The 14,567-nt window shown below is 38.9% G+C and overlaps 1 protein-coding gene across 2 annotated transcripts in view; it reads left to right on the top strand.

Moving 5' to 3' along the window:
• The window catches only part of sgcz (sarcoglycan zeta), a 407,248-nt gene that overhangs the window by 379,909 nt on the left and 12,772 nt on the right, over nucleotides 1–14,567 (top strand). For both annotated transcript variants that reach the window (XM_042485586.2, XM_042485585.2), the window contains exon 7: nucleotides 388–511. In XM_042485586.2, coding sequence (XP_042341520.1) covers nucleotides 388–511 — 124 coding nt within the window. The remainder of the gene's footprint in view (nucleotides 1–387; nucleotides 512–14,567) is intronic.

Raw genomic sequence — 14,567 nt, forward strand, 5'->3', positions numbered from 1 at the left:
GATGTACAATGTAAGAAAACAGCTCTCTTCAGAGATAAGTTGTGTATTCAAGGATCAGCATGTCCTTTAATGTTTTACTTTATGTAACTCCAGGGAGTTGTACACCACAGAGGTCTTAAATCAAGACTAACATTGAATTAGGGAGTCTTGATTTTTTTCTTTGTCTTATTAGCTCTACCAGAACAACCACTATCCTGTGCTGCTTTTGATTAAGCAGCTGGGGGATTGAGAACCTTTCTCATACTCAACTCATTATTGATCCTGTGCTAATAGTCTAATCGTAGCTGAAGCATCAGGCTAAAGCCACTCTTTTTGTTCATACTGTATGTCTCTGCAGGTGTGTTTCCACAGCTTCCAGCATAACTTAAGTGTGTTTTTCATTCGCAGGCTGGAGTCGCCGACTCGGACTCTGACCCTGGAGGCCCCCAGAGGGGTGGAGGTCAATGCTGGAGTGGGAGACTTTACAGCGTCCTGTAGGAAAGACCTCCTCTTGCAGTCCTCAGAGGGAGAGGTGAGTGCATTTTTGTCTCAGAGAGTCTCTGTGTGAAAATGTGTGTGAGGATGAAGTGATCGGTGTGTTTTTGTATGTCTGAAAATACAATTCATGTATGTGTGTGTTTGTGCTGTGATGTGTTTATGAGAAAAATAGACAAAAATAGCTATGTTTATGTGTAAATACAAGGGACAACAAACACTGGCAAAACCACTGAGGTGTGTGTGTGTGTGTGTGTGTGTGTGTGTGTGTGTGTGTGTGTGTGTGTGTGTGTGTGTGTGTGTGTGTGTGTGTGTCTTTAGACTCGACGGCACTCTATAGTGTTGGGCCCGCTTCATTAAAGTACCTTATTAGGCTAATGAGCGTCATCAATCCAGGCGACCTTGTCCTCCTTTTCTCTCCTCTTCCTCTCATCCCTCCTTTTTTCCCCTCTTCTATTTGGGAGAAGTGACTTCATTAAAGCAGGTTTGATGAGGTTCCCTGTCAGTTGCTGCTGCTGTGTGTGTTTTTGTGTGTGTGTGTATCATTGTTAGCCTGCTATCTCACTGTCAAGCTCTTTGCATAGCAGTCTGCCACGTTGCGTGAGCACAGAAGCAGACTTAGCCATTATCCTTGTGTGTGTGTTTGTGTATGTGTGTGTGTCTGCGTGTGTGTGTGTATGTGTGTGCACACACGCATATCAGCCTGCCATGTTGCATGTTCGCTGGAGCATAGTGTGTCATTAACTCAGTAATTAACAGAAGAATGGCCCCCTCTCGTTCGTTGATCTCACTGTCATTGTCAGTCACACACATAAACACACACACACACCGTCTTCTATCACAAAGCCCAACATGCATACACACACACACACACACACACACACACACACACACACACACACACACACACACACACACACACAGATACCAGAGGTCTCTGAAAACAACAGTAAAAGTTTGGTGCTCCTCTTCTAAACTAATTTCTCATTTCCTCCCCTTTATCGCATTCTTTTTTTTCCCTCCTCTCTGTCCCTGTTTCCCTCCTCCCTTCCTCTTCCCTCTCATTTCCTTATCTTGTTCCCGTCCACTGGACCTCACTTTTGAAAAGTACACAACTTGATCCATATGGCCAGACACTGGAGGTCTGAGTTAAAGCAAACAGAGGTTGCCAAACTCATGGGGCATGTCTGGCATATTGGTAACAAAATAATAAGACAGAGTGTCAGATATACAAAGATGCTGGACTTTTCAGATATATAATTAATATGTGCTGCCAGGCATAGTGGCAGTGGCAATATATTACAGAAAGTTTTGTAGAAAGCTTGGAAAAGTTTGATCCATGGAGATTCTTGTTTTAAATAAAATCAAATGTCTAGACAAAATCTAACCTCAAAAGATTACAAAAAATGTCTCCCTCAAGTCAAAGCAATTTTTATTGTGCAAAATATCAACTCATGTTCGATGAATCACTAGAGTTTATTTTTCTTTTACTCTGCCTACAGTGTGCTTTCATTACATATTACCGAATATCAAACTAGCTCAGATACAAATAATATGTCAGGTAAACAGATGGTGCAAGGGATCAGTCAGAGTTTTTTAGAGTTAGTAAACCTTAGACTCACATGCTTGGTAAAGTCAGTCTAACACATGATACATGCTAAAAAATTATTTGCAGAAGACGTGACAAGATTGGGGTCAGTACTATACTGAACTATGGAAATAGAAGCCATCCTTGTCATAACCTCCCCCACTTTCTATAAACACTAGAGCTACAACACGCATAGTACCACATCCTACACTTTGCTAGCTAGCTAGTAGTAATTAGTAATACCGTACTAACCTCATCTGTTAGGACCAAACTGCAAAAATGAGTTAAACCACCTGAACGAGACCCCATCAGCAACCAGCCTATTGTTTGCATTATAGTAGCAAAATTGTCAGGGCAGACAGCTAAGATGGACAGAGACAACGGCTCAGTGCCACAGCTTGTGCATATTTGAGAGAGATGAAAAGAGGGAAAGAGAAGGTGGAAGGTGGAATATTGCATGCAGTGTTTCTGTAAGTTAATAATAACTTACTCCAAACACTGCTCTGGCACTTTGTCACACATGAATGCCACAAGCACAGCCTCAGCTTGTTACTACAATACTTCAACATTGCTTCCAGTGTTTCAGAGTTTATTTTTTTATTTCTTCAAATCAAATTTTATGTACTTGGGGATTTTTTTAATCATATGAATTTGGCTGGAAAGTTTATAAAACATATTTCAATGGTACGACAAACTCAGAATATATATACTGTTGTTTACCTTGACTTTAAGGTCTTATTTAGATATTTTTTACCATGAGGTTAATATTAAATGCAAAACCGTGATAGCATTTGAGTAAAAGCAAAAAGACTCACCACTGAAATAGTAATAAGATCTTTCTTTTTCTTCCATCTTTTGCAAGGAAGTACTCCAGGGCCTTGAGGCTGTGTTTTTTTTTTTAATTAACTGGATGATATCCACAGTTTTATGGTTTTAAAAGCACAACAGTCTCTCATCCGGTAAATACATTTGAGGGATGTCAAAGATAGCCAAAAGGTCAGCATATCTCAGTCTAACATCAAAATATACCTGCAGTCCAAGCAGTCTGTCAAAGACTGCCAACGGGACTATGACTAAGGGAATAAAATGAATAATTTGAGAGAGCAATTTTGAGGGGGCAATTTACTAAATTGAGGCAACAAATCTTCTAACCTAGTGCAATGGGATAGACTCCTGCTCACTGCAGCTATTGACAAGATAAACCATGGAGAAAATTAATAAATTGATGAGTTTATAATTTAAAGGTACAAATTACTGAGTAATTGAGTTTTCCCCCTGACAGCAACAGACTCTGTGTCAACCATAGCTTCATTACTGGTAGTGGGCTAGGTGGTTAACCCTTTAAAACCTGGATCAACATCACTTTTGTTGTGCTACTTTCAGAGACCTTTAGCAAATATTTCAATCCTGAGTTAATTGGTGTAATTTCTTTCACAGCAAGAGGGAAAACAAATTTTCCGCAAATTGCCAGAAATTAGTAGATTTATAAAACTACTATTAGAAGAAAACTAGGGGAATGTGTCATGGGAAAAAAGAAAAAAAAGCTAGGGGAAATCTATAAAAAAAATAATAATAATAATAATGAAAAGCATGACATATAAAAGTGAAATGAAAAGGAAATTGCTTTTTGAGTTATTCTAGATTTGTTTTCTTTTTTCAGGTCATTTCCATGTTTTTGTGTTGTTGCTTTTTTTCTTTCTTTCCCTTTAACCTTTGTCTTTTTGCTAATTTATAGGCGATTTCCTTGTACTTATCACTAATTTCTTGCTAATGTTTGGGCCATTTCTTCGTAAGTTGTCTTTTTCCAATGTCTCTAAAGGAAATCAAGCCAATTTTCTCAGGTTTCAAAGGGTTAAATAGCATTCAAAAGTATAACATTTCCAAGGCTAGTCATTGAATGGGCACTGACTTCCAGTAAAACAATTTTGAAGGCAGATAGATGTGACTGTTCTGATGCCAGTTGTTTTAACATCCTCTTCTTTTGGGGGATGTCATGCACTTCCCTGATGGAGGGCAGCCACGCAGTCACCTGCTCAGCAGTGCATACGACATGTTAGAGTGTGTCCTTGAGCCGAGCACACCGGGTGCCATTGTCAGAGAGGGACTGAGGCAGTTGTAATAATTTATGTTGTGGATTTTAACCTTCTTACATTGTGGCATGTGTGTGTCATATTGTTATGGCTGTATTTGAGTGTCAAGGCGCAAGGCTCAAGGCTCTAGCCCACCATGTCCCTCATTCTCCAACGTTCCCCTATTACCTGTCTTCTTGTCATATCTCTCTCCCATGTTTCCCTATTTTCTACTTTCTTCCCTGACTCGTCTCACTCACTCACATCTGTCACCATCATCCTTTGTATTCTTCTCTTTGTTCATTTGTTTTTTTGTTGTTTTTTTTTACTTTCTTCTTCTACATCTTCTTCTCATCCTCCACCTCCCTCCTTTCCCTCTCAGCCTCTCAGTCCTTCATCTCTAAGTAACCCAGCCTATCTAATTAACTTTCCACTGCCAGGGTTATACATCACTGTGGCTGTCACTTCCCTGGGAAAGGGGAGGGGAGGGAGGATTATAATTTTTACCTCTTTTCTGTCTTCTCTTCTTTCTCTCTCACTCATATATTCTTTTGTCTCTTTCTGTTATTTGTTCATCCATTATCTTTGTCTCTTACCCTCTCTCACGCTCTCTCTTTCTGTCATCCCTGCATAAATAGATGTCTCCTTATTGATGGTGAACAATAGCATGAAGCAGGGTGTAACAAGGATTGTGGTGTGGGTCCTTGGCTAGGCTTGAAAAAATGAAAGAACAACCTTGTCAGTATATACTATGGTACCCGTTTGCCAGATATCCAGATAAAAACAGCTCACTCAGCTCACTGAGGTAAAGCTTAGTGAGTGCCACAGAAAGCCCTATCAGTGTGTGTAAATGTGTTCAGAAAGGCTCAAATTCTCCAAATAATTAGAGTGTCCCAGAAAGAAAAAGTGTGTGAGCTCAAGAATTCTATTGATGTGATTAACTAATCAAACCAGCAGATTCAATTAAGACTTGATGTGAAACTTTCTCCTAAACAGCAAAGAGTGAGAGCTCTGTCAAGCTGCACCAACCAATAAAAGCCTTTTAAGACACCCAACAAAAAAAAGTGCACTCAGCGTGCAGATAACCACCAGTCGCCCGCCTGAGCTGATCATGGCCACTCTAGACAATTCAGTTCCACAGCACCTTTCAGAAACATCTCGGAAGTTAATAAAAATCTGAGCCTTTTCAGTTTTGATGGAGCTGCAGCACGTTGCACAGAGCCGATCAAGTTCTCCTGCTAACAGGCACTGTATGTGAGATATAGATACAATGTAATCATGAGAATAAATACGTTTTTAATAACTCCATGCTCCAAGCCAAATCATCATTGATGATTACATCATTTATAACTGGACTTTAAATAGTATTACTTTGTCTCGTTGCCTGTAGGCTACAGCACAACAAAGTAGGAAATGGGGTTGCAAATTGTAAGCACTGTCCTTGACTGATTATTGGTAAACTATCAATCGATCAATCATTATTTGAAAAAAAAACAACATAAAAACTTTCCTTATTTTGATCAATACCAACTGGATTTTTTTCTTAAATCAAAGCTCACAGCAACATATTGCTTACAATTTGATTTGACGGCATTGCATATCTTATCAGTTGATTGATTAAATCTCACATGTTCAATTAAATTCTTAACAACTGATTAATTGATTGTCAATTAATTGTTATATCCCTAGTAGGAAATGTCAATAAACACAACTAAAATAAACAAAAAAAAAATAAAAAAATTAACCATTTAACTACATACCTCCGTTACTTATAGGAGTAGCACAAATGTCAAGGTAAAATGACCAAATCAACAAAATATGCAAGTCTAGAAATTTGCCAAGCAAAACGATCCACTGCAGAAATGCTCCTGGTGTGGTTTTACACTGCATGGTGGACGGAACAATACCACATCACAACTGCAACTCTTGGAATTGTCCCACCCAGCTCCCTTACAGTAAAGAATGCAGCAAGAAAATAATCAAAAAAACCCTTTTAGTGTATCATAATTTATTGGCTATAGACTTAATCTGCAGATCCAGCAACTTAAAAAAAAGACCAAACTTTTTCATGGAGGTCAGTTTTTGAGCAACAGCAAAGATCAAAATGTGACCTGCCACGGACATCAAGGGTTGTTGTTGTAAGTCAGACTGATTTCCAGAAAACTCTGGCCAGTTAGGAGGAGTCAGGAGTCAGCAGTGGATGATGGTACAAAACAATTTTAAAAAACTTTTAAAAATTGTGAATCATTGCAGCCAAAAAAGGGCCTTGAGCATATCAACAATCATAAATGCATGCAATGTTAGTGTGATTGGTCCAGTTATGTTTGATTAGCTGCAGACAGACAGATACACACACTCACTTAAACGCACACACACACACTACCAAACTCATGATCCCATAGGCTCACGCCTGGCAGAGATAATAAGAGGAATATATTTACTTTGTTTGGCAACACCTCAAATGAATATTGAAAACATAAAAGTTTTCTAAATTAAGTGATAAATCATTGCCAGTTGGATGAACTGCTATTCAAAACTTTTATTGAGAGTTGCATTTAAACATATAATTCAACCAGAACATATTCTCTCGCACTTTAAAGATCACTTCAGAATTCATCAGTTTGTCATTAGAAACTAAAATAATTGATATCTTCTCACCTTTTGAAAGAACACTAAGTGACTCAAAGGTTGTTCTCAGGAGTTTGACTTTCCTCTCTCACTTTTCTATGCAAAAAACACCCATAAATTGCAAACTCATTTAACTTTAACTGTTTTTTCATCAATTTTTTGTCAAGACCTTGATTTTCTGCCCCTGCAACCATTCTTATTCATATGCTTACTTATGGGTATAGCAGAATTTCTAAAATACCAAGAAGATGCTGTGTCCACACAAACAGCAGCTCCAGGTTACACTATTTGCATATTATGTTTATGGCTGTAATTGTGCACTTTATGTGCAGATTATTGTCATCAAAATTGTTGCTTATGTCTGTTAAATATACTGTATATCTATATTAAAACAATTGAATAGATTTGTTTTTATATGCCCTAATGAAGACTGTAAGTTTCAGTCTAACCACTCACTCTTTTGGGGTCGTTTTCTGTCCTTGGATCCACAGAGCACCTGTTTTTGAAACTTCTAAGGGAGGTAAAGACAGTCAGAAAGGTAAAGAGACAGACAGACATGAAGAGACAGGAGAAGAAGCAACTTGAAGGGCAGATACTGTAAATCAGTGCAACAAATACAAACTGGCAGACATAAAGTCAAAACTTTTGAATTATGTTTCTACTTTATTCATTTTTTCTCCCATCCGTCTACAGACCCTGTCTCTTTGTTGGCTCTTCTTTAGAAATCTCAATATATCCCAAAACCATTTTATGACAGTAGTGCCTAATGACGCAATGTCTAGCACAGTCTCGTCATCAGGCAGTCCATTTTATCAGGGTCCATTTTATATGAGGACACGTTTTATCTGCTAGCTTAGAGACACACATTTGATTGCTGCCATTTTCGTGGATTTAACTCCAAGGCAAATTTTTCTCCTGACATTTATAAAAAAAATGTATTATAGTAATCTGAGACAAATTTCTACAGATTTCTATATATTATTTGCCCCTTGCAAATTTAAAGACTGGTTTAGACTATATGTTGAAGAGCTGGGAAAATGAACCCACAGTTTACTTATTGCTCAGATCTGCATGCATCACATGCTAGTTCATTTCCCTGCACAGTTCATTATACTTTCTAATGAATAACATTTTTTTTTAGGCGGGAATTGTGAACATTCAGTTTCAAGTTGTTGTGTTTATAATTCAAAGACAATGTCAAAGATTATTTTGTGGTTTAATTGTCCAGCAGCAACTTCTCTCATCTAATATTATATTTTTAGCTGGTAAAGATTTTAAAACTATTGGCTGATCATCATACAGTCTAGAGCATCATCCTGCCAACTTTTCCAGCTTAAGCGGATGATTTATAAAGTTTGTTGTGATGGCTGTCCAGGTCATAAAGGTTGTGGGAGCTATCCAATGGTGCTTGCTTTTGTCAAACACTTCAAAGGTGGGCAGAAATACCACTGCTAACTCTAAAGTAAGTGTTGTTGTTGCCTAATTGCAAAACATTTTCTTATTATCTTTAATATCTGATGATTTGCCAACTTCTGATTACTTTAAATGGCTGTCGTGTTCATCAAAATTACCAGGCGATACATACCATTCCCAGCAAGGGTATATGCCGTCTGTCCACTGCAAGTTTATACTTCTTTTGCCTGTCAAAGTCAACATTTAGTGTGAAATTGAGTATATTGAATTGGTTGGTCATAAACACATAAAAATAATGCGATCTTGTAAAACTTATCACCCACAGTCTGCAAGGAAGTATCACATCTCCATCTACCAACCCAGCCTGTTAATAAACGGCACAAAAATACCTACCCGCATCCCTAAAAAGGCCAGCTTAGCCAAATAGTGCTCCTTTTCATCCATTCTCATACAAGCTTTCCCCCGACCGCTGACACCATCAAATGAACAGAGGAGAGCGGATGAAGGGAGGATCGGATGAGTAGGAGGTGGAGGAGGATGGCAGAAAATAGATGTTTCTGTCGATTTTGCGGGAGAAAATAAAGGCGTGCAGGACAGCGAGGCTTAAAGCCAAATCAATGTTGTCAGCAGCTGGCACTTAAGAAGGGGCCATTAAAGTTTAAAAAGTTTGGAAAGCAGCGCTGGAATTAGGGCCAAATGGGTTAGAGGTAGGGGAGTGCTGGCTTCCATTAAAATCAAAGCCAACGAGAGCTGACAGATCCTCTCAGGATTCCTGCAGTCCTCCTGGCTTTTTTTTTTTTTTATCAACTCCCTTCCTCTCTTTCTCCATCTCTCTTTCTATCCTACATTAATTTACCATCTTTCTTTCTTGTCCATCCATTTTCTTCTCTCTCCAAGTTTGTTCGCCCTCTCCCTTGCCTCTGTACTCGTCCCTTTGTTGATTATTTCTACGTTAACTTTCCATCAATCTATCGCTTCTCCTACTTGTCTCATGATATGCGCTTTATGCAACCGCAGCTCTAGTCAGCAACTTTTTGTGCATCACTCATTCTCATCCTCTCTCTGTTTGTATACTGGAGACATTTGGCCTAGCTCACCATTCATTTCAATAGACAACTCCTTAGAGAATAGACGCCCCCGCAAAACTTAAACATTGGAACCTACATTTACTAAACATGAGACATGTTCAAGTTGGCTGACTAAATTCACTAAAGTAAACTTTTATTTCCACTGACAGCTCTGAGTAACTGTTGGATTGTAGCCTTATTATTAAACAGGATCCTTGTCATAGGGTTAGAAATCTAACAATCTGCTCCTTAATACACTTATAGTGTCAGAAAGACTACATGTGCAGTCAAGCAGAAAGGTCCAATGCAGCAGGATAAACTAGAGCACCAATTAGCGTGCAAAATGCTTACATTTTGATGTTTGTTTGCTGTTTGTTGAGGAGCAGACAGCACAGAAATGCTCTCTGGGGAGTGATACACAACACATTCAGCAAATACTGTCTAAATGCCCTTGAGTAGGGCACATAAGTTGCATTTTTTTCTGGTTTTAAAGGGAAGCTCCTGCGTGCAACTGTAAATCATGAGTATTTATGCAGGCCAGCGATGATTCTGTCACTTTTTGATGACACCACATGTCTGGAGGATACTAGTTAATACTTTGGTTGACAGTGATGGGGAAATCCACTGCTAACAGAGCTATATACAGTCAAAAACATGCATTTTCCCCAAATGCACATGTGCAGAATTTTTTGGTAGCTTTCCTCAAGGTGGTATTATGGCATACAGAGGTATTTATAAATCCCAGAGTTATGATTTTCAATACCATCAACGACACAGACGCCCCTTTCTATGAAAGTTATACAGAGATGCTGTATCAAGACAATGTATTGTAGTACACAGCATGCACCACTAGAGGTAAGAAAGGACTAGTAAAAAATGCCTCTGTCCCTGTTTGGGATATTGGCACACATCACTTTATGTTAAGATGACTTCTTTCAACAACAATACAGTTTATTGGCCACATGATTTTATTCAACACATCATCTCAGTTCAGCTCACTGAAGTGTTGGTATCTGCCATGGCAAAAAGTGTCATTGTGCCCTCTTCCAAGAAGGATGCTTATTTCCTATCAATTCATTATTCTATCCACCATAAGAGTTTAAATCCAGAAAGACTTCACCAAGTAGGGTAATGGCATATTAGTATTGTAGATTAGACAATGACATCTTCGTCATATACCATACACCTCGATTAATGTCAGGAAGGTATAAGGAATGAAAAAATAGATAATGTCAGGAAGGTATAAGGTATGAAGAAAATAGATACTACCCAAGCCTAGTACTGGGTGTTGATTCATCTATACTTCCTTGATATTCAAAATTAGATATGCCAGTTTCAAAGGTTATAAACATCATTGCGGTTATGCGTCTCTAATGTTGGCATAGATACAGTTAATAGATGGCACTATAGGGCAGACTCAAAACACTAACAAATGGGGTAACTATGGAGGTCAGAATAATGTACCTTTTAATGGAGGCTGTGTTGTAGAGGCCATTAAATAATTTGTGACGTGGATGGAGAATTCTTTTCACTATATAACCAATTTTTGTTGCATTTTGCCATTTTTTTGAATGTCTTTATTGTTTCCTATAGTCACATCTCACTTGAAATACAGTACACTTTCCAGCGGCATCTGTTCATATTCATAAGATCAAAAAAAAAATTTTAAAAAAAAACCGGGCACAAATATGGACGAGTGTACAGACAGAAGCCTCCATTCATGTCCTTACACATAACTAACTATGCACATAAATGGCCCCTTGGCTGTTAAGGGGCCTGTTGAACAAAAACAAGAGGTGTAGGTGCTCATGTGTAACCCATGTGACTTTTCCCTCTTTCTCTCTCTCTGCACTGTGTTCTGGGTTGGTATATCAATGCAACAGGCTCAGGAAACAACTGGCTCTTTACTGTGGTACAACAGAATGACATCAATGAGCTGTGTGTGTACATTGAGGGCAGTTGAGCTCACACCTCCTGCAGCCATTCAGGAAGAGCTTTTTTTTTCAATTTACATTTCATAAACATGTCGCAAATCTTATAATTAACCAGAAAACCCAAATTTGTTTTCTCATTTTTTCATGAAGAAAATAGAATTTTATATTTAACATGTGAAATTGATTCTCTAAAAATAAATAACAAACATTTCTTAACATTTAACAGCTAAAATAGCTTAACTTTTACTACAATATATTATAACAACAACACCATTAATCATAAAAATATCTCCATACCTGTGGTACAACAGAAAGACATCACTGAGCTGTGTGTGTACATTGATGGCAGTTGAGCTCATACCTCCTGATAAGAAACAAAATGGCAACATCAAACAGCGAAAGCGAAAAACCATGTCAGGTTATGTAAGCTAACTTAGCATGCTAGCGTTAGCTTTCTCTTCACGACACTAAACTCATTATAACTTAAATTAAAGAACACAAAACTCAACAGGACTCAACGACAAAAAAGGGGGTTTTGTCAATATTCATCGGCTACACATGCATAGGTTATAAAAAAGAAGTTTATCACCTTAGTACAGGCATGCCACCCCGTAGCCAATTTTTAAGTCAGCTATAAAGAAAATACAATTTTCATAAAACTGTGACTAAATATCTTTTGAAAAGATTAGATTATTTCCTGTTTCCTGTTTTTAGAAATGAGATGATACATTTATACTACTGTCAATATTAATCTCGGAAAATGGTGCCCATCATTTGACACCACTTCCATCAACAGGAAGTAGTGCAGCACATCAACAGTGATATCTTATATATAGTACAGATTGCTGCTATGGCCTCAAGAGTGTTTTTTTGGGTTTGATTCCACTTGACAATGCACCTGAAGAGCCAGCCTCTCCAGATATATCTCACCAGTCTCTGTTAATAAATCCATTATTTCTTGAAGTGCAGGTTATACAGGTGCAAGTATTTTCTCGCCTTACAAATAACAAAGAAGACCCATCGCTACACAAGAGAAGAATGGATGGTATGGCAGTCAGAATGTGCCAATCAAAGCAGTGAGTGTAAATACAGTGCAGAATTACAGTATTTTTTTTAAAAAAAAGAACAATGTGAGTTCTCAACAGCTTTTTAAGCAAAGTATCAGCGTTACCTCTAACTCTCTTCAGACACGTAAAGAAACCTTGAATGCCCTGCATGGCACATCTTTGTGTAAATGATTTACTCAGAAGTGATCATTTGCTTCACACTGCTGCTGACTTCAGTGAGGTGAAATTGGGTTAACTACAGGAACTTTTAACAAAGTTAGGTTACCATGGAGTTTTATTGTTTGTTGACACAATGCTGGGGTTTATTAAGAAGCTGTAGCCTGGAGGTGTTATTGGGCTGGTACACTGGGACTGACTTTTTTTTTTTTTTTCCACTGCTTGTTGTTTTACCTGCGGGTAAGGCAGGATGGCGAGTGAATTAGAATGCTGGCAGGGGGTAACTCCCTATCGTACCCACTGATGCTATGGAAGGCTCGCAAATATATAAATGCAAACGTATTTGAAAAAACACACAAAATAATCACTTAGAAATGCACACACTCAAACAAATTTATGTAATACAGTACACTGGATGTTCACACACATTCATATACATAGCATTAAACCGCATGTGCACACATACCAACTCAAACACGTATCCATACACACACAAAGTGCAGGCACAGCACGCTGCCACAGCTGTCCCATCCTCACTCAGTCTCTAGAGCCTCTCTGTTTACTTCCAAAACTTGTTTTCATCATCCAACTCCGCTCTTTGAGAGTCTGCATCTACCATACGCGTGCGCGTGTGTGTGCATGCGTGCATGTGTGTGTGTGTGTGTGTCTGAAAGAGAGATAACAGATTAACAGATACCTGCCAATATCTGGGAGAAGTGGATGTTTTTCAAAAGGTGTGATTAACGTCGGAAAATTCATTAGCCTATACTTCACACTGCCCGAGGCGATCATCATAGTGTGTGTGTGTGTGTGTGTGTGTGTGTTTGTGATTCCTTCAGTCTGATGTAACTCCACCTCAGTCTCTCAATGTGTGTGGGAGTTTTTAATCTGTTTTTCTCTCTCTCTTATTTGTGTCATCGTCTATCACAGCGCGTGTTTGCGCCCATTTTATTCTGCGGCTGTGTCTGTGTGTTGTTGTGTGTATAAGTGTGTTCCTGCTACTTTCTCTATTCCTTTCTACCTGTGGATGTTTGCGTAAATGCATTCGTCTGTTTCTGCAGTTGTGTGTGTGTGTGTGTGTGTGTGGTACAGTAGAGCAGACGTATATCGCTTCATGTCCCCGCTACATCTGGGTTACTACACTCTCAGTCTCTCTCCAGCCTCTGTCATTTAGTCCATTGTCAGCTCCCATTCCAGCGTCTGTCCATTCAACACACCTAATGGTCTGTGTAATACACTCAGATAGCTTCACAACCTCCCACCTATTTGTGTTGTTGGAGTGTGTGTGTGTGTGTGTGTGTGTGTGTGTGTGTGTGCGTGTGTGTGTGTGCGCGCGCGCACGTGCATGTGTTCCATGTGTGAGTGCAGTGGGAGCAAGAGAGAGAAAGAAACGAAGAATGGGAGGAAAGGTGAGTTGAAGCTAGGCGGACATAGAGGTGGAAGTGAGTGTGTTTGTGTGTGCAAAGTTCTTTGTGTTACTGAGTGTGTGTGTGTGTGTGCTGGTGAGATTGTACTGTTATTGTCCTTTCAACCTCTGTCACACCCCTCTCCCTGCACTCCTCTACACCTCCATCCTCTCAGTTATAGGCCTTAAAGTTGACACTTTCTAGTCCACTTGGTTCCAGGTCAGTATAATATAAAAGGCTGTGGGCCTCAAGTTTGATAGAAGAGTCTGATGTGTGCTTGTGACTATGATTGTCTCTTGTGAGCATTATATTTGAGTTGATTTAGATTATTTCACTCAGCCTCGGCTTTATCCTTTTCAAAAGTAATACTATTGATGAGCAGGGGTGGGCTGGCCATCAGGTGGTCTGGGGACCCTCTAATTCCACTCCATTCCAAACTTGCCAGTGGTCATAGAGATTTTATTTTTTCAATTTTCTGAATTAAATGGTTACTTCATGGTGTCTTTTGATTTTCTGAATTTTCATCTAAGCAAAGCATTTGCAGCTATTTGAAGTTTTGTGATTAATGTAATGAGTGAAAATGACAAAAAGAAAGAAGATGGGAGATGAGGAAAAAGGTGGTGCAGAAAAACACACACACAAAAAAAACCCAATAATACCAGCTTACATCTGGCTTAGCATGTAATGGTAAAGGACACAATTGGCATTCAAACGCCGGTCAAATAACTCAGCAGAAGTTATAAGAATTTACTGGCTCCAGCTGTA

This window comes from Plectropomus leopardus, chromosome 3, assembly GCF_026936395.1.
Source record: "Plectropomus leopardus strain MGB_pleo_1.0 chromosome 3, ASM2693639v1, whole genome shotgun sequence".
In the NCBI taxonomy this organism is placed as follows: Eukaryota; Metazoa; Chordata; class Actinopteri; order Perciformes; family Serranidae; genus Plectropomus; species Plectropomus leopardus.